Consider the following 21,103-nt stretch of genomic DNA (forward strand, 5'->3'; position numbering starts at 1 on the left):
TGACTGAACTTCTCACCTTATCCCTAAGGGAGACACCAGCCACCCGGCGGAGGAAACCCATCTCGGCCGCTTGTATCCGCAATCTCGTTCTTTCGGTCATGACCCATCCTTCATGACCATAGGTGAGGGTAGGAACGGAAATGGCCCGGTAGACAGAGAGCTTTGCCTTCTGGCTCAGCTCCCTTTTCGTCACAACGGTGCGGTAAAGCGACTGCAGTACCGCTCCCGCTGCTAAACCATGCACAAACCATGCGCTATAAATGTCTGTATTTAAAACAAGTGGTATAGAAAGAGGTCTCTCAAGTATTCTCTGCTGTTAGTTTTTCATTTTAATAATAATGCAGCAAAACCCAAATTCAGAAAATCCAGGTAAGGTAATGTGTTGCAATGTGTGGTGACAGCTCCGTCTGTCATCCCGTGGTACAGGAACTTCTCTCAGAATCCCTGTTCCCTTTCAGAGGGAGTTGCAATCAAAACTGGACAAACTGTTAATGTGGATAGCTTGTCTAAATATGTTAGTTATTCCTCTTCTTTCAAACATTGCCCCCCCCCACTCACCCGGTTGATCAGCTCCCCCACCATGCCGGTCCAGCTGCCGTTGGGCTCCGGGGCCCCGTACAGCCCGTCGTCCACCAGCTTGATCTTAAAGGAGAACTTCAGGGTGCCGGCCAGCTCTCGGAGCATGTCCACACAGAAGCCCTCGTACTGGTCGTTTCCCTGGAGGTCCTGGTAGTTGGACCTCCGCATCACGTACGGGTTCTCCTACCAGAGGAAGTGACATCATCAGCAGCTGATTCAGGAGGAGGAACATCATGCAGTGAAATCTAATTCTACATTATGACAGATTACCAGTATTGTGGTCACGATTAGCGTCTTGTTAACCAGCGTGTCCGAGGCGTTCAGGTCCAGCGACGTGGAGTTCATGGTCAACGTGTTGTTGGAGTACCAGGTACCGATCTGAGGAGGAGGAGGAGGAGGAGGAGGAGGAGGAGGAGGAGGAGGAGGAGGAGGAGGAGGAGGAGGAAGAAGAGGTAACAATGAAGGAAATACAAGATGTATCTTGGACAAAGATGGAGCAAGTGGTGTAAAGTAATTAAAAACATTTACTCAAGTACTGTACTCAAGCACACTTTTGAGATACTATGTACTTCTAACCCACTACAATTCAGACGTAAATAGTGTACTTTAACTTGACTTACTTTGCAGTTCTGGATGAATGATGTGAAATCTAATCAAGTGTTGAATCAGACTTTAGTTCCACCTGGAGTAAATTCACAAGCTACCCTGCAGTCTACAAAGCCATTCAGACTAGCTGCACCTTGAGTTCAAACCGGAGAGACGTGATGTAAGGAATACATATATTGTTACACGTCTTATGAATGAAATGATTGCCATGATAAGACAACAGGAGAATGGAATGGTGTTTGGCGATTAGGCCCCGGCTTGCAGGATAATCATTCAGGAGGGGAGAGCATGCATTTAAGGAATTTAACATGTGCAGCAATCGGCTGCTGAGGGGTGACGCCCTCGTATTTAATGAGGGGGAGGGAGCAATAGAGTGACGTGTAAGTGACTCGTTGTTAGGTCTTCCTTATTGAACTTGCGCTAAAGCTTTCAGAACACTTTCATGATCAATCATTATAAAACATATCATATATATCATTCTGAAATGGACCAATCAAACAACGACTACTTTTACTGTCACTACTTTAACTTTATTCCAAGCTCCCATTGTGATGTTAAAACTCATCTTTGTTTGGTGGAGCTCCGACTCTCCTCAAATCATGTCCCTCCTTATCATCTGTTTATCGTGGCTTTCATTTAACCACCCATACACAACTTGTGTCTCAATGGAAATACTTTTGCTGTTATCTGATTACCAAAAGCTTCTATTATTTGTTGGTTTGTGATTGATGTTCCGAAACAATCTTCCACGAGGTCAACATTCTTAACCCTTCTGTTTGAGTTGGTTTCTGCCCCCTTACTTTAGTTCTCTAGGTCAGACTTGAACCGACCAAGACAGGAGGGGACTGCCTTTATTTGAAACTGACTACCAGTTCTTTGTTTGGATGCTCATTCATTTCCCTTCATATCTGCACGATGTACAGAATAAACCATTTCAACGGTGAACTTTAGATGTAGTTACCTTTGGACAGACCCAGCTGGTTGGCAGCAAATGATCATATTAAAAGACAGAAAGGTCTCCATCTCCATCACTCCTCACAGCACCCTGGCCCGGGAGCCCATCTGACCCAGGAGTGAACTCAATTGATCTTTGATCCCTTACTGTTCATCTCAGGTCACTCCGCAACACTGAGCCACGAGGACAGAGTCTGCTGTGTGGATTTGACTGATGGATGAAAAACTGCTTACTGTGACTCCATGGCCAGAACAAGCCCAGAGGCAGTAACACCTGAACATCAGGGAGGAGATTTGATTCTCACACACCTCAATCCCAACTAACAGGATTCCTAGAAAAACATGTTCATGTGTTGAGGTATGTTCTTCTGGGAGTGCTTCCTGCTTCTTAAGTTAAACCCGAGCCTGTTTTTCAGGTCTCAAGCTTGAAAATGACATTCCCAGAACAAATGACCATATCTTCTAAAAGGGGTACATTAATAATCTTTTTTCTCAAAGTAATGATAAACCTGTGAGTTGGATGTAGAAGTGTCAGAATCAATATAGATGTTTTAGTAAATTCAGATTTAACACAATAAAATAATGTAAAATATTGTGTCCGTCCAAAAAAAAGAAATGTCTTTTAGTGAAAACCACCCTTGAATGATGGGATGGTAGACTACAAGCTTTAGGAATCCAAAGTACAACATATAATAAGTACCCTGTATCAAGATTGATGCAAAACAAGTGCAATTTGACCTTTTTAGAGAGATTTAGAAAAGAAACCACTTCTGGGGTCATTTGTTTTATTTATTCATTTATTTAACAGGGACAGTGCACATTAATGAACATTTCTGTAAACGTGCCAGAGTTAGCCAAGAGGCTATTTTTCATCTGTAGTCCCTGGACAGATTTTAAAAGTCAACCTAAAACACATTTCATTTTAAACAAGTACATACAATACATTTAAAACATGCAACAGACATTACTGGGATACTTAAATAAAACAATTTAAAATACAGAACATTAAAACAAAACAAAAGAACATGTTAAAACACAGGCGGTGGGTTGTAAGGAGCAGAAGATTGGGTCAGTGTTGGCAGAGCTGATTCCTCACTAACCAGGTTTTGAGTTTTGATTTAAATAAAGTGAATGTGGTCTGGTCTCTGATTGGAGGTGGGATTGAGTTCCATCGCTGAGCAGCTTTAACAGAAAATGAAGACTGACTGAAAGAACTTTTTCTGAGTGGAATAATGCAATCTCCTCTCGCTGCACCTCTTGTTACCCTAGTTGCAGTTGTGCGTATGTTAATAAACTCTCTAAGTGGAGGTGAGGTAAGGCCGTTGACAATCTTGTAAAAAAGGCAAGCATGTGTTTAATGAGGTTTTCCAGCTTAGCAAGTTGTATTTTTGAGTATTGGGCAGTGATGCGAAAAAACTGATCTTTTTTTGTCCAGTATTTTGAGTGTTTGTTTGTACAATGACTCTAGTGGTTTTAATGTTGTTGTACTGGCATGTGACCAGGTAGTTAAACAGTAGGTGATGTGTGAGAGAACCATAGAGTGTGTGTACATCAGAGATGCCTCAATTGACATGTAATCTCTGGTGAACCTAAAATTCGACAGACTGAATTTGACCCTATTACATATTTGTTTAACCTGAACCTTGAAATTGAGTGTTGAATCAATCATGACTCCAAGGTATTTGTATTGTGACACCACCTGCAGCCTCTCCCCTGACACACAAACATCTGGCGCAACACAAGAGGACTTTGTTTTGGTGAAACAAAATGTTGCAAATGTATTATCTTTTCAATTTACACACGGCATCTATTGCACGTCTGTCCGTCCTGGGAGAGGGATCCCTCCTCTGTTGCTCTCCCTGAGGTTTCTCCCATTTTTTCCCTTTAAACTGGGTTTTCTTTGGAAGTTTTTCCTTGTACGATGTGAGGGTCTAAGGACAGAGGGTCTAAGGACAGAGGGTGTCGTATTGTCATACTGATATTCTGTACACACTGTGAAGACCACTGAGACAAATGTAACATTTGTGATATTGGGCTATATAAATAAACATTGATTGATTGATTGATTGAAGAAGATACATACTGTTTTACAAATGTTTAGTTGCAAACAGCATTGTTCCAACCAAGTTGTTACATGAACCATGGTGTTTGTCAGTTCATTAGCCACTTGTGTCATATTGCTTCCATGTACATATATTACAGTGTCACCTTCATACATTTGGATGTTTGTGTCAGGACATACAGATGGTAAATCATTTATATAGAGCGAAAATAGTAATGGTCCCAGGATTGAACCTTGTGGGACCCCTGTCGAAAGATGAAGGTCAGCAGATTCATGATTTTGAACTCTCACATACTGAGATCGGTTAAACAAATATGATTCTAACCATCTAAGTGTTTGTGAAGAAAAGTTAAAACTGGAAAGCTTAGATATGAGTATTTTACGATTAACAGTGTCAAGAAACACTGCTCCTACAACACCACCTTTATCCATTTTTTATTTGATTTGTTCTGTAAAAAAACAGTTGGCGGTCTCTGTTGAGTATTTTGCCCTAAAGCCAAATTGCATTGGATGCAGAGAAAATGTACTAGTGTTTAAATGCTCAATGATTTGCTCAGACACACGTTTCTCAGCAACCTGTGACACTGTAGGAAGGATGCTGATTGGCCTGTAGTTACAGGAAGACATGGGGTCTCCACTTTTAAATATTGGGATAACTATAGCCGGCTTCCAAACACTTGGAAACATTCCCTGACTGAAGGAGAGGTTAATCATTTTGGCAATAGGATTAGAAAGTGTTGTGCTGAGATCTTTTAGCATAACCATGTCCTTGCCAAGTATATCCTTTGTTCTCGATGCTTTAAGTGATCCAATCACTTTGATAACTTCAGATTCAGTGATATTTCTTATGCTGAAAGCCGGCTCAATTGTATTAACATAACACAAATGTGTGCAGTCAGGTGAGAAACACTGTGCAATGGTTGCAACAGAATCAATGAAGTAGTGGTTTAAAACTTCAGCTATTTCAGCTGGATTGTTTGTAGACTTTCCATTGACTTTAAGTTCAAGCTGTTTTCTTTCCTTATATTTATTTCCAGTGAATAGTTTTAACTGTTTCCAGATCATTTTAGAATTACCCCCTGCCTTGTCTATTATAGTCAAGAAGAAGTCTGCCTTAGCCTTCCGTAACTTCTTAATGACTTTGTTCCTCAGCTTAGCAAAGTGATGCCTGTCATGGCTTAATTTAGTTTTGATTGATTTTTTTAAGACTAGATCACGTTCTTTCATCAGTTTTAAAATATCGTCATTTATCCAAGGGACAGTGTTTTTCTTATTTTTCTGCTTGAATTTGCAATTGAAATCTCTGATAGTGCTCTCTAATGTTTTTGAGAATATTTTACTGTCGTCTTCGTAGACCACGAAAAGACCATTCCCAGCAAAAGATTATCCCATTTAATATGTTGAACAGCATTTATAAAGGTCTCATATTTGTTTTTGGGAATTCCAAAATAATCATTTTTCCTGAATGAAGGACTAAATCGCCTCTTGGTTAGGTTCCTGGCGATTAGAATCATATTGTGGTCAGAGAGACCAGTTAACATATTAAAAGATTAAAAATGTACTCTGGTTTGTTACTAAAAATTAGATCAATTTGTGTCCTGGTGGAATTAGTGATTCTTGTAGGTCCATTGATCAGTTGCACAAGGTCAAAGTTATCGGTTATATGTTTAAGATTCTTTCTAGCAGATTTATCCTCCCAGTTGATGTTAAAATCGCCCATTATAATAACTTCTTTGTTAAAATTACATTCTCTTAATAATTTCCTAAAATTCTCATAAAATTGATTGTTTGAAGAAGGAGGCCGATAGATAGCTATTACAACAAATGACATTTGTGGTGACAAAGTTATATTGACACCAACACATTCTAGTTCATTGCAATTAGACCACTGAATTTCACTACACTGGATGCTATCCTTCACATACACCATAACCCCGGCCCCTTTCGAGCCGCGTCTGTCTCTCCGGTAAATGTTAAAACCGGGCACGTCAAAGGCTGCTGTAGGAGCGGACTCATGAAGCCAGGTCTCATATAAACACAGGCAGTGGCGGCCGGCCCATAGGGGCGCTAGGGGCGCCGACCCACCTCTTCCCACATACAAAAAAATATATTAATATTTTATATTTTATTTTTAATGAACAAGGTAAATATCATACAATTGGTATCAGTAAAATGTATAATCTACAATAAAATCTCGTTTAAAATTGTGTTACGATGTCTAAAGTTACTGATAAGTCACATGTTTCCTGCCTGGCCTTGCCCGTGGCATTAGTTTATCAATACCGGGCGCCGTGCAAGGAGCCCCCGAGCCAAACAGCAGCAACCAGCACATTACAAAAGTCTCAATAGTAAACTGTGCCGCCGAAACATAATTTCAGCCAATCCAAATATGTTGGTCACGAGGGCGCTCACGTTGGCGCTCACGTTGGCGCTCACGTTGGCGCTCACGTTGGCGCTCACGTTGCTTACGTGCGTTGACGTGAGTTGTTTTTTAGACTCGTGAGTGACCAAGGTGATGAGAATGGCTTCGTGTGCAGGTGGAGTCGCTGGACCTCGGTCCCCGCCCAATTCCGTGCAAGAGCTAATCTCCAATCCTTTCGAAAGGAGAAGTTTGGGAGATAAACTGTTGCTTAAAGACCTTGGACCGGACCAACCCGATTTGCAAGCTCGTGAAAAAGACAAAACGTATCAACGAGGCTTCTCACGTAGCTGGTACACCAGAAAGGCATGGCTAGCAGGATGCAAACAGGTAAATGCTGTCTTTTGTTTCCCATGCTTGCTCTTCAAACAGCCGGGGACAGATACGATCTGTTCAGAAACTAGACAAAAGTTAAACAAGTACAAACCACAGACTGTCTGTGTCATGGAAAAACAGTCTCGCTGGTTTATTTGTCTGTATAGGCCGTTGTTGTGAGTGTGGACGGTCGGAGCATATATAACGTTAGCTTAGCCAAGCTCCATTTAGAAAACACGCATTTTAAAAGGGTTTTTCGCCTGCCGTCTGTCTGCAGACTTGTCAAAGCATTAATTCATGGTTTTTACTAACCGGTATCAGTATGTTGTTAATTCGGCATCATTTTGAAACGTGTATTACAATTAAATCACGGTAAAATATGTTCATCTTGTTCTAGTTGTAGCCCCCTTGCCAGCGATTCTCTCTCTAGTTTAGCATACTCAGCCCGACTCAGCCTGGTTGTTCCTGGCCCTAGAACCACGATTTTATGGGGCCAGAAAAACTGTGAATTAGGACCCGCTAGCCGGTACTAGGCCAAGTGGAAACGCAACCAAAAACGGGCCCCGCACGGCTCGGCACTGTCTGTGTCATGGCGAATACAGTCGCTGGTTTATTTATGTCTGTAGGCCGTTGTTGTGAGTGTGGAGTGAGCATATACAACGTTAGCTTAGCCTGGTCGACCCAAGCTCCATTCAGAAAACAAGCATTCTAAAAGGTGTTTCGCCTGCCGTCTGTCTGCAGACTTGTCAAAGCATTAATTCATGGTTTTTACTAACCGGTATCAGTATGTTGTTACGTCGGCATCATTTAGAAACGTGTATTACAATTTAATCACGGTAAAATATGTTCATTTTGTTGTAGTTGTAGCTCTCGAGCCAGCGCGTCTTGTTTGAATGAGGCGAGTAAACACAGCTGGCAGCCGCGGTGAAACTCGAGCGACTAGAGCGATGCGATAGGAGCGTTTAGAGCGAAGCGAATATTCGCATCGCGTCCGGTCTGAACGCAGCATTAAAGCGAGCTCCGCGCTGCACTGGAAACGAGCCATTACATCACCAGAAGTCCTAATTTAAGGGGTCATTTCTCCCAAAACATTTTTTTTTACTCACTATATATATATATATATATATATATAACAGCCCCACCAAAAATATTTTCCACCAGCTGTCACTGAACACAGGTAATCTAGATTAGAGTCCTGTAAAAGATGCTGGATTTGCTCACTTTTAGATTTAATGCTTCGTATGTTCAAATTAGGGGTCGACCGATTATCGGCCAGGCCGATTATCGGGGCCGATATTCCTCATTTGACCGATTATCGGTATCGGCCTTTTTTTTATAAAATTGCCGATAACTCTTTGGCTCTGATGCGGCCGTTTCTCTGTCTGCAGTCACCACTCTCTGTACACGAGCAATGTCCCGCCCACAGCGCTATCTGATAGGCTATTACTGAAGTGTCAATCAACACTGAAGATTTTCCGGGCGGGAGCCAGCCATTGAGGCGGGACATTCTCAGATTACAGGCAGGTGCGAAGAACGCAGACACAGACAGAGGCAAACAGCAGCGCTGAGCGACAGAGCCATACATGTGTTTCGAAGGTAAATCAGTTGAAAGCCGAAGTTCAATAAACATCCCAATCCCCTATGCTGAAGTTGCAAAAACAGCACGATCTATTGATCCAATTCTATCAGCTTCCCAGTTACACAGGGACGCGGGAAATCAGTCAGCGTGCAGCGTCTCGCAGCGGAGTGGTGCGGAGGGGGGGGGGCTGCGAGTGGAGCCTCGCAGTTTTTCAGGTTGATATGTGAAGCTCATTAGCTAATGTATTTAGCAAATGTTTAGCAAAATATTAGAAGTGAGGCTACTAGTCTAACGTTAGGTCTACTTTAATAGCCTCACATTTAATAGTTTGCAAAACATTAGCTAGCACTAGTGTTTTGCAGTTGCTAGCAGCTTATTGGGATGTTATGCTAGACAGACAGGCATTGGTTTGATATAATAAATGAAGCATTATTGTTAGTTAAGCATGTCAGCCTGCCGCCCCACTTCTTGTCTCTCTCTCTAACTCATTGCAGATGGCTGCACTAAAGAAAAGGGCTCAGAGAGGAAACCAGTTGTAAGATGTTTAAAAGTTCATTAAATATAATATATGCTTAAATGCATTTCAAAGAAGTTGTGTTGAGTTGTGTTGGAGTTTGTGTTATTCTACATTTTGACACTATAGATTTTCTGATTTTACTGCAAATGTATATCGGTTCCAAATATCGGTTATCGGTCTCCTTGATTACTAATAATCGGTATTGGTATCGGCCTTGAAAAAGCCATATCGGTCGATCCCTAGTTCAAATGTCCACCTAAAAGGCCCTTTGGCTTAGCTTTGGGATCCCAGACTGTCCTTGAGTGATTCACAGTTTGAAAGATACTTCGGTTCCTGTTCTTCGTGATCGCCGGATTCACCTGTTTCCTTAGCTTTTGAGTTGTACTGATTCCAAATGTAGGCTCCATGGATTATTACACCCAGATACAGCGGTGTTATGAATGTCTTGCCGTGCCGGGGGGCATCGTCCCCCCCGCTCCTCGCAGCAGTCCGTCGTAGTCGGTCAGCCCCGAACCGCGCAGCTCCAACCAGCCCGCAGCCGTCCGCCATCACCCCGCGACTTCCACTCCAGCTCCAACACCCGGGGTAGGCCAAACAGCACTCTGTTGGAAATGTGTATTGCTTGTAGCATCCGCCGTGATGTTGGCTTCATTCTCTGGTGTAGTTTGGTATGGACCAGGGCACGGATGAATATCTCCAGATAGCAGCAGACAGATGGTGATTAGCAGTGCATTACTTTGTTGAAGGCGAGCTTGTGGCTTTGAGTGTTTCTTTAGCCGTTTGTAGAAAGATGGAAAAATGAGAGACACCGCTAGAGGGTGCTTCCCATATCCAAATTTTCCAAGAGTTGTATGGGTTTGTTGGCTCAACAGATCAGCCTTGTTCGCATATTGTGCTGGTTTATGTCAACAGGTCTTAAAAAGTTCAAAAGTATTGCGTGTATTAAGAGAGCTGTGACTGCACCCACTGCACCTGCCGCCATCATCCAAGCCACTTCCGGGCTTCCTCAGTGGATAACACGTGGCTTAATCAGACTTCTGAACCCAATCATTTGGGTGGATTTGACCTATCTCTGGCCCCCCTTGATCGATTTTGCTGATTGACATCTCTTTCTAACCGTCAGAGCCAATGGAATCGAGGGGAACTGCCACATACTCCTTATTTGGTAATGTATGTGTGTGTGTGTGTGTGTGTGTGTGTGTGTGTGTGTGTGTGTGTGTGTGTGTGTGTGTGTGTGTGTGTGTGTGTGTGTGTGTGTGTGTGTGAGACTGACGCATAGCCAAGACCGGAAGCTGCGATAACTCTGGTGGCTACAGCTAACTTTTACTCTCCGATTTTTACATACAAATGGAATTATGGATTATAAATATTTTTTTAAAATCCACAGACACATTATCAACCTATGGATTAACCGATTCAGCCGTGTTTTTTCTCGTTTTAGTGCCATTGAACACGTCTTTTGATCCGATTGACAGCTACGGTGAGACTCAACCTGATCTCACCAGAATGCGTGACTCCACCACGACTCCTTAACACCACAATGCGTGGTGGACTCACGAACTTTGTTACATTTACGTGTCGGCACCACGCAAACAACCCCAATGTAAAGTGAATGAGGCTCCTTTGTCGTGGTGCACATACGCATTTCTACAACGGCCCGCAGTGAGCTTTTATTCTATACAACGTTTTTAAAATCTACTTTATAGCGTGTAGTAACTCACGGGAGGCTTCTTTTATTTTATTTGTATTCATAATTATTTTTATTTTTCGTCAGAATGTAAAAATTACATTAGTTACGAATTTGTGTTCTCAAAAAACAGTGCATTGTGTGTAATGCAACTGTGATTTTTATTAAATTAGTTAGTTTTTAAGGAAGGCCAGAGCTTCAGCTGTGTCAAATAGATTGTTCCCTTCAGTTAACGTTATTTAAAAGATAATGATCATGTCCTCTGTATTGTATTACGAGCGTCCATTCCCATTGGATAACGGAGAATTTTACACCTGGAAGTAAGTAGCCTATTCTCCTTACTGTCGATTGATTTTACAGTGATATCTGCACTACTCATCGACTAAAAAACACCCAATTGTCCTTGTTAATTACACAACATTGATTGGTTTTGAATTGTGTGCAGCTACGATAAGTAATAAGGGTATCTTTTATCTTGAGTTCAGTGCCAAAGTGCGTTAGTTAACCTAACCTCTGACCTGTCTGTCTCCCACTCGACCCCGTTTGACCTCTGACCTCTTTATGTCCCGCAGGGTGTTTCTCCAGGATCTTCAGGGTGTAATTGGTCCTCTGGCCTTTGCTGTTGAACTCTATGTGACCCGTCAGACCATCGTACTCCACCTGAGGGGACAGAGAGGGACCACAAAGAGGTAACGGTTAGCTACACATGACAATCTGACAAATGCTTTCAAAACTGAAGGTTTTTTAACATGAATAATATGTGGATTAACAGTCACATGCATGGATCCAGCTGCAACATTTCACATAAATGATGGTGTGGAGGCTTTGAAAACCCTGTTTTAAAATACAGTAGTTTTTCACTAAACATAGATATTGACAACACAAAGACTATATATCCATCCCAAAATGTAGTTAGGGTATACTTGGCGTAGCTGTTGTATAAGTATGATGCGAAAAAAACGGAAGTGCAGATAATCAGGTTACTCTAGTCTGCACTGAATAACATAACAAAAACCTAAACTAGATAATGGCCCTTCATTTAAAATGGATTGGAGTATATTTGCTTTCAGGGCTGAGTAAGACTATTGATGCTGAAGGTAACTCCACCCTAACCAACAGTAACCATGTTGACCTTATAGTACCTGATAGAACAGAGAACCAATGTGTCAAAATCAAAAAAAGGAACCAATAGCTTATTAGCTGTGTTGGATAAACAACTCCTTGGTGAAGGACATCTTGAATAAACTGTGTTACCTTGTCCTGTTAGACGACTGCTTTCGAGACCATTTGCAAGCAACCATTACTATACTGTATGTGCCGCTATGGCTAGAGTAGATGTGCAGTAATATAGCAGCCACGTATTCATTGAGTAATACATTTCATCACCAAGCTTGAACCACCCTCAACTATTCTCCAGGATGTTAGAATGCTGCGACTGGTTGCTGTGAAGTATCAGAGAGCCTGAGCCAATGTAGGAACATGTTTGTAGCTAAATCAGAAGTCTTAAACCAGCTACATGTTAAGACATAGAGCGGGACGATTATGGATTCAGAAAGGAAATGTTGGCAAAGAGAAAAATATCAAAAGAGGATAGATAAGATTTTTATTAAGGAAAATAAAAAATAAAAGACAGATATATTTCATCAGATCAGTGTGTGTGTGTGTGTGTGTGTGTGTGTGTGTGTGTGTGTGTGTGTGTGTGGATAGAGGGTTGTCCGGTGCCTTGCTCAAGGGCACCACGGCAGGGCCCTGGATGGGAACTGGGACCTCTCCAAGTCCCAGTCCACACTCTTGTCTGTTCCCAGCTCCCAGTCCAAGCCCCTCTACTGACTGAGCCACTGCCGTGTGTGTTTGGAGGAATGTGCAAATGTGTGTGAGGTGTGTGAGACCCTTATGCATTCGAACGTAAGGCTTGTGCCTGAATCCATGTGAGGAATGTGAAATTGAGTGCACGTACAGTATGAGAGCAACACAAACAATATGAGGGGGGGGGAGAGAGAGAATACATGAAATGAATATGGAAATGAAAGAGAACGAGGGATGGAGAGGAAAGAAGAGAGACTATAACTGATTGGTTTATCTGATAATAATGAGAGGGAATAATGGGGTATTCTCTACAAACAGTGAACATTTAAGGGCTGTTTCTGAAAAACATGCAAGGAAGCTTTAATATCAGCGGGATCAATGATTAGATAGAGATAAAACAATACATGTGTAGGTTTGAAATATAGAAATGCATAAACACTGGTGAGAAAAGTCATTACTCTTCACTATAAGATGACTTCAGAGCATATCCTCTCTGCTGCTGTGCTTCCTGCCCTCTGTCGCACACTGCTGGGACTCTTCAGGAAGCTACTGCGTGCTCCAGCTAAACGTATCTCCTCTGTTTTCACCACACCTGAAGTTCTAGTGCAGTTCCTGCCCTTACAGGAAGTAGAGATGCTTCCTCCTGATGGCACTGGTCTCCAGTCAGTGAGTACATGGAGCTTGTAGATGTTCTTGCTTTCTTTCCCGTTACAAGGTCATGCGATTCATGTCAAACATTCACAGTTGGCATTGCATGAGCAAACTTGATCCATTATCTTTAATAGCCCTAATGGTGAAAAGGACTGAACCTGGTTTTAAATTCTTAAGGAGGAAAGCTGAAAGAGTGAAAACCTTTTTTTGCCACAACTCCTGGTAACATGACATCATTATCCCAAACTATAACAGTCTTTTATATATATATTAAAACATGTGCTTCCAAACTGACACACTTCTGGCTACTCTAACAAAACAACAAACTGAAAATCTATCATCACATCAATAGAAGCTACTTCTAGAAACATTTATGATTTATATTTATTGACCGTACTGCAGTAGATAAGAAAAATACAACTGCAAGGATTCGATGCATCCCCAGTCAGTTTTACCAACATTTCTTTCACCCATGTTTTTCCAAAGAGCTCAGAGACCCTCCACAGCTTTAATGTCCTCACTGTCAAAGAATATTTCTGTCTTTACTCCTAGATATTTAACCTATTCTGTGTGTTGACATTTACGACCAACCCTGCTTCTAATCTCCCGTAAGGAATGTGATAATGCAGTCGTATGTTGATACTACCAGGTTTTATGGCCTGACCTGGCGGGCACAGGGGGGGTTATACGACTGTGAGAACGCTGGCTTCTAAGCACCACAGATGTGAGAGACATCTCCTGTGTCTCCAGGTGTTTACGCCCATCCCCAGTATGTGGATTTGACTCTCTGTAAACTAGTTAAAAGGTCTACCAAGATGCGAGGCTGGTCAGATTTGACATGGCAACCCACCGTGCAGTCAGAACCTTTGCCTGTGTGAATTGTGATGTGAATTTCTCCGGCCGATGCTTGTATTAAAGATCCGTGTTTGACATCAAAGCTCCAGCTCCTCGTGTCTCTCTGAGTCCTGACTCCATTGCTGCAGAAGTTTCCCTTACACTCACTGTATGCACACTTGCTCTCAGTTATCCCAAACCAAATACAGACCCCACACACTGCTCCACATAACGCAATGTAACATTTACAAAAACGTTAACATCATGTGCAACACTTTGAATAGTCTTGGTTGGATTTGTATTGATTAAATCATTTATACAAATGGGATCTGATGCAGAGATGAATCAACATTTTGCAAATATTTGACAAGCACAATTTGTTTTTTACCAGGGAGGATTTATAAGCTGCATAAACTGGATTAACACACCAAACAACACACTACCAGCATCTGTTCTCAGCAGGATTTTTGTGTGTGTGTGTGTGTGTGTGTGTGTGGTTCACCATGCGCAGGTAGTTCATCAGGCTGGTTCCGTGCTGCCAGATGAGCGGAGAGGTGCAGCTCAGCGGCCTCACTCCGATCTCCTGACTGCGGTTCAGCTCCTGCACGGCACTCACCACCACGTGGACCGCGTCGTACATCAGGGCCGAGGACAACTGGAACACACACAATAAAAACAGTCAGTTCATCTTTCAAATTGATCACTGGCATTTAGACGGGTCTACCCTTCCTAGCTTGTGGACACAACAGCAGCTTGAACTGGTGAAAACAGGTGGTCAGATTTACACATTTCCCAAAATAAGATGTTTCTTAAATGCATTGCCAACCAGCGTGGGAGCTAATAATATATCATTATTTAAAAAGCTGCTTTTGAGTAGGTGTCGTATTTCACTCCCTTTCGGTAGTAGTTACCATTTTTGCCAGTGCTAAAGCATTATGCTAAGCTAGGCTAAACTAGAAAGTTCTTATAGTTTAAGTTGTATTGATCTATGAGACACACAGCAACATGATCAGCCCATTGGAGATGTATTTGCATCTGTATGATATCTGTACATCTAGCATTCACTCTTCTTTTGCGTCTGATTTGATCTCCACCAACTTCTCCAGATGAGCTGAACGAGGCTCCAGACCTCTAGCTGATTGTTTTCTGTCATTTCATGTTATATTGTTCACAGAAATAAACACAGAGTAGAAAAATGTGTTTATGTGTTTGTCAATGCTGCTCCAGGTGAGTGATCAGTCGGGGAGTGATAGCAGGATACAGAAAAGTGAGGCGCTGCTATCAGGGTGTGACGTTCCGCTCTGTTAGCTCAGCTGTCCAGGGCTGATAACAAATATGGATGTATTACTGAGTGTGATTGAAGTTCTCTCTGAGTCGATACTTTCAGGGCTGGCTGCGGATAACTAATTACAGTTTAAAAAGTGAGAGATAGAAGAGGGGAGACTGAGATGGAAGGAGGAAAGATAATTGTCTCTCACCAATCTGTCTGCTCCTGCAGCTGTTGTCTCTGATTCGGATATGAACCGGCTTAGGAACACACCATTACTATGAAACGCACCAGGCCACTATTTTCGGATCATGTGCCAAGATAATATTTAGTACTCATAGGCTTGTAATGATGACATACAAAAGAAGACTCTAGCTCTGAGAGTTATGTTTCAACAGATCGTTTTAAAGGTCTTTCCACTGGAAAACAATGACCAACTTTTGCTTAATAGAATCGGACTGGGCTTAATTGAAAGTGTACATTTGCTGAAAATATTGGCGGTTTAGTTTTAAAGGCAAAATGAGAGGTGGTCACTTTGTCATAATGTTCTCCTTCTTTCAGTATACCTTCTAAAACGTATGTTATTCAATTTGTTTGCTCTGAACATTTAATCATTTGCATTTCAATAGGCAATTTCTCTAATAGCCTGGCATCATTGAAACACTTTCTGTAACCCAGTATGCTATTTGGTATTCTTGGTTGCTTCAGAACTCATCAGCACCTGCTATAAAATGATCCAGCCCCATGCACCTCCAGTTGCAGGGCATTATTGTTCGGACCAGGGTCAAACTGTGCATGTAGTTGCTGTTATAAACATAATAACTTCCTTCTATGTCGTTAAAACAAGCATTATAGTTGGTTAAATATAAGTATTTCCTATTGTAACGATCAACTATCAAAAATAGCTGTGTTAAATAAACGCACAAGGGGTTCTTGATATGAAATAATGTTATAAAGGCAAAACAGAACTGATAAACGGAAAATCGAATCTTTCCACAAAATAGTCCCCACGGAAGTGTATTTAGCTACTACTGTCTACATCCACACATTCACAAAATAAACAAAGACAGGTTTTATGCGTTATTCAATTCTATTGACAGTTTTCAAGCCAAGCTAAATACAAACAAAACATAACAAAAAGTCAGCTCGGCGATAAACCGAAAATGTTTTTCTGCCTAATCCAGGCCACTATAGTTCATTGACAAACACAGACTTGCTCCTGCGCCCGTCGGCAGCAAAAAACGGAAATGTTTGTAGGCCTATTTAGGCTATAAACCACATTCAATGTTTTACTTTTTGTTGATCCACTTTTCCCCAATATTATTTTGCAGCTGTGCAGTCTTTTTCCACTAATGTGCCTATAGACGCCAGTTGATCCACGGTTCTGACAGTGCCCCAAAGTCAACCATCTATTCTGGGATTACAGTTGTTGAGTATTTTCCTTACCAACTCCGCCTCGGTGATATCGGGCTTCCACCGTAGACAAAGGGCTCGATAATCATAGGCAAAATCCCTCAAACACTGTTCGGGTAACTGCACCATATCCCTCAACTTCTCCTCCACTTACCAGTTCTGAAGATTTGTTGGTATCCTGCCGACAACGCCAATTTGTAAGGGAAACTTCTGCAGCAATGGAGAGTCAGGACTCAGAGAGACACGAGGAGAGTTGGAGCTTTGATGTCAAACAATGATGTTTATTACTGTAAGGGTTTAGCCAGCATGCTGATGTTTTTGTTATTGTTCCTGTTCTCATTGTGTTTCTCTCATTTCAGTCTCAGCTTTCCTGCCCTTGATTGAACTCCACCTGCTTCCCTTCCCTAATTAGCCTCACCTGTGCCCCATTATCATCTCTCCCTCTGTCTATTTAGTCTGCATCCACAGTCCCTTCAGTGCCAGTTCGTCTTTGTTATTCCTAGCGTTCCAGCAGTGTTTTTCTAGTATCTGATTCCCGTGTACCGAACCTTGGATATAAAGACCTTTTTGCATCCTAATCCTCTGTCTCCGAGTCGTGCTATTGAGTCCTCCACTTGTGTTCATTCAGTCGTTACAGTACGAACTGGCCAGAACCATGGACTCAGCCGACTCTGAGAATTTGCGGTCTGCTATTCGATCCCAGGGGGCTCGTCTTAACCTACAAGATGAACAACTTACCGCTGTCTGCCAGGGAGTACGAGAATTGTCGGATCGGCAGGAGGGTTTCCAGTCATCCATCGGCAGCAAGGTTTGCCAGCTGGCAGATCAGATCCAGCAGCTGGTGGCACATCTCAATCCACAACGCTCTGCTACTCCGCTTCCAGCGTCGGATCCGGCTACAGCTCCCGGTCCTGTTCCTGCCACCATGCCGACACCGCTGCCTTCGGTTCCTCACCTCTCCAGACCAGAGCGTTTTTCCGGAGACTCGGATAACTGTCGTGCGTTCCTGGTCCAGTGTGGGTTGCACTTCGAGCTGCAAGCCGCTTCCTTCCAGTCTGAACGGGCTAAGGTAGCCTACATCGTTTCCCACCTCACCGGCAAAGCGGAGGCGTGGGCTACGGCGGAGTGGGCTCGAGATTCCCCAGTCTGTAATTCCCTGAGAGGTTTTACAGAGACTTTAAGCAAAGTATTTGATCACACAACTCCAGGCAGGGAAGCAGCGAGAGCTCTAATGGATTTACACCAGAGAGGGAGACGTGTCTCCGACTACGCCGTGGAGTTCCGCACTTTGTCTGCAGACAGCGGCTGGAATGATTCATCCCTCTTCGACGCTTTTCGCCATGGACTGTCTGGCCCCATCAAGGACCAGTTGGCTCCTCTAGAGCTTCCCTCTGACCTGGATAGTTTCATTGCTATGGCAATAAGAATTGACACTCGCCTCGTAGAGAGAGAAAGGGAGAAGTCGAGAGCTGTGTTTTCTCCGCCAGGCCAGAGAGGGCAGTCTCAGGCCAGTCCTTTTTTCTCCAAGCAGCGTTTCCAGACGACCGACTCTCCAGTGCCGCCTACTGCCCAGGAGGAACCCATGCAGTTGGGAAGAGCAAAGCTGACTCCTGAGGAGCGCCAGCGCCGCCTACGGGAGGGGAGGTGCATTTACTGCTCACAGAGGGGTCACTTTGTAGCCAGATGCCCAGTAAAAGACCAGGCTCATCAGTAAGTAGGAGGGTCCTGGTGAGTCGAACTGTTTCTTTTAGTCCCTCTCGTACTCTCACCTCTGCTCAGCTAATTACTCCTACTCAGACTTTGTCGCATGCTGCTCTAATTGACTCCGGAGCAGATGAGAGTTTCATTGATTGGAGATTAGCCAAGAGACTTGGACTTAATTTTGTTCCCCTGTTGAGGCCTCTTGTAGCAAAGGCTCTGGATGGACGTTTATTGTGCCGTGTCACTCACCGTACTCGGCCCCTTAAACTAATCATCGCTAACGGCCACACTGAATCCCTGAGTTTTCATCTTTTTAACTCTCCTTCACACCCTCTTATTTTGGGCTACCCATGGCTGGTAAGACACAATCCCCACATGGACTGGTCCACCGGGAGAGTTTTGGGTTGGCATAAGGATTGTTTGGCCACATGTTTCCCTTCTGCTCCTGCTCCAGAGAGAGCTCTGCCCTCCACCCATGTGACTGTTGCCCTAACTACTGCTGTCTCTACCCCTCTCCAAGCTGCAGCAGACTCTGATTTTCCGGATCTTAGCAGGGTGCCCACCTGTTACCGGGACCTGAAGGAGGTTTTCAATAAGACTCGTGCTTCCACCCTGCCTCCCCATCGACCCTATGACTGCTCCATTGACTTGTTCCCTGGGACCTCTCCCTCTAAGGGACATCTCTACTCCTTGTCTGGCCCCGAAAGGGAAACAATGAAGAAATACATTGACTCCTCCCTTGCTGCCGGGATAATTCGGCCTTCCTCCTCTCCGGCTGGAGCAGGCTTCTTCTTCGTCGACAAGAAGGATAAGACTCTTCGTCCATGTGTCGACTACAGAGGGCTAAATGACATTACCATAAAGAACAGGTACCCCCTTCCTCTTATCTCTTCAGCATTTGAACTATTACAGGATGCAAAGATTTTTACTAAACTTGATCTTCGAAATGCTTATCATTTGGTAAGGATAAGGGAGGGGGATGAATGGAAGACTGCTTTCAACACCCCTTGTGGCCATTACGAATACCTCGTAATGCCATTTGGATTAACCAATGCTCCAGCTGTTTTCCAGGCTCTGGTTAATGATGTTCTCCGTGACATGCTCAACCAGTTTGTTTTTGTCTACCTCGACGACATTCTCATCTTTTCTCCGGATGAGACGACCCACATCCAACATGTCCGCCAGGTGTTGCAGCGTCTCTTGGATAATCTACTCTTTGTGAAGGCAGAGAAGTGCGAGTTCCACGTCTCCACCGTCTCTTTCCTGGGATTTGTCATTTCGGAGAACAGCATTCAGATGGACCCAGCAAAGGTTAGTGCAGTCACTGAGTGGCCTACACCTTCCAATCAGAAACTCATGCAACGATTTTTGGGCTTTGCAAATTTCTACAGACGTTTCATCAGAAACTATAGTTCTGTGGCTGCCCCACTGCATGCTTTAACCTCCCCCAAGGTGAAGTTCCAATGGTCCCCCCTAGCAGAACAGGCTTTTCAGAGGCTTAAGAAGAGCTTCACTTCAGCCCCTATTCTCACACTTCCTGATCCACTTCAGCAGTTTGTGGTCGAAGTGGACGCTTCAGATGTGGGCGTTGGGGCAGTCATCTCTCAAAGGTCAAAGAAGGACAACAAGCTCCACCCCTGTGCTTTCCTGTCTCGGAAACTCTCCCCAGCCGAGAGAAACTATGATGTGGGTAACAGGGAGCTGTTGGCAATTAAGGTGGCTTTGGAGGAGTGGCGCCACTGGCTGGAGGGAACTGAGCACCCTTTCCTAGTCTGGACCGATCATAAGAACCTTCAGTACATCAGATCTGCAAGACGCCTCAACTCCAGACAAGCCAGGTGGGCCCTATTCTTTACCCGATTCAACTTCACCCTGTCATACCGTCCCGGTTCTAAGAACGCTAAAGCTGATGCTCTATCCCGCCTGTTTGATTCCGATCCAGCTCCTCGCACTCCCTCACTAATCATTCCCCCCTCTTGGGTAGTGGGGGCAGTCACATGGGACATTGAGGAGAGGGTCAGGCAGGCGAGTGCTAATGTTTTGGTTCCCGACGGTTGCCCACAGAACCGGTTGTTTGTTCCTGACCCTCTTCTCTCACAGGTCATCCACTGGGCACATACTTCCCTCCTCTCCTGCCATCCTGGTGTTCGCCGCACCATGTTCTTCATTAAGCAGCGGTTCTGGTGGCCCTCCATGGAGAGGTCGGTCAAGGAGTACGTGGCAGCCTGTTCAGTTTGTGCCCGGAACAAGACTTCCCGTCAGCCCCCTTCTGGTCTTCTGCGCCCGCTCCCAGTGCCACATCGCCCCTGGTCTGACATCTCGTTGGATTTCGTCACAGGGTTGCCGCCGTCTCAAGGTAACACCACTATTTTGACAATTGTGGATAGATTTTCGAAGATGGTCCACTTTGTCCCGCTGCCTAAATTGCCATCTGCCAGAGAGACAGCAGAGGCAGTGTTGTTCCATATTTTCCGTCTCCATGGTTTCCCTAGGGATGTTGTGTCAGACCGGGGCCCACAGTTTACCTCACAGTTTTGGAAGGCTTTCTGCTCACTCATCGGTGCCACAGTCAGCCTCTCTTCTGGACATCATCCGCAGTCTAACGGCCAGACGGAGCGGCTGAATCAGGAGCTTGAGACCTGTCTACGCTGCCTGGTGTCTCAGAACCCTGCCACGTGGAGCACGCATCTGATTTGGGTGGAGTACGCACACA

At 43.8% G+C, this 21,103-nt stretch overlaps 1 protein-coding gene across 1 annotated transcript in view; it reads right to left on the reverse strand.

Annotated features, from left to right (window-relative positions):
* LOC117454804 (glutamate receptor ionotropic, kainate 5-like) overlaps window positions 1-21,103 on the reverse strand; it is a 403,890-nt gene that overhangs the window by 97,491 nt on the left and 285,296 nt on the right. The window contains exons 9-12 of the mRNA XM_034094000.1: window positions 14,512-14,664; window positions 11,274-11,378; window positions 850-957; window positions 559-762 (exon numbers count right to left, since the gene is read on the reverse strand). Of these exons, the coding sequence (XP_033949891.1) occupies window positions 559-762; window positions 850-957; window positions 11,274-11,378; window positions 14,512-14,664 (570 nt within the window). The remainder of the gene's footprint in view (window positions 1-558; window positions 763-849; window positions 958-11,273; window positions 11,379-14,511; window positions 14,665-21,103) is intronic.

This window comes from Pseudochaenichthys georgianus, chromosome 11 (genome assembly GCF_902827115.2).
Source record: "Pseudochaenichthys georgianus chromosome 11, fPseGeo1.2, whole genome shotgun sequence".
NCBI classification, from domain to species: domain Eukaryota; kingdom Metazoa; phylum Chordata; class Actinopteri; order Perciformes; family Channichthyidae; genus Pseudochaenichthys; species Pseudochaenichthys georgianus.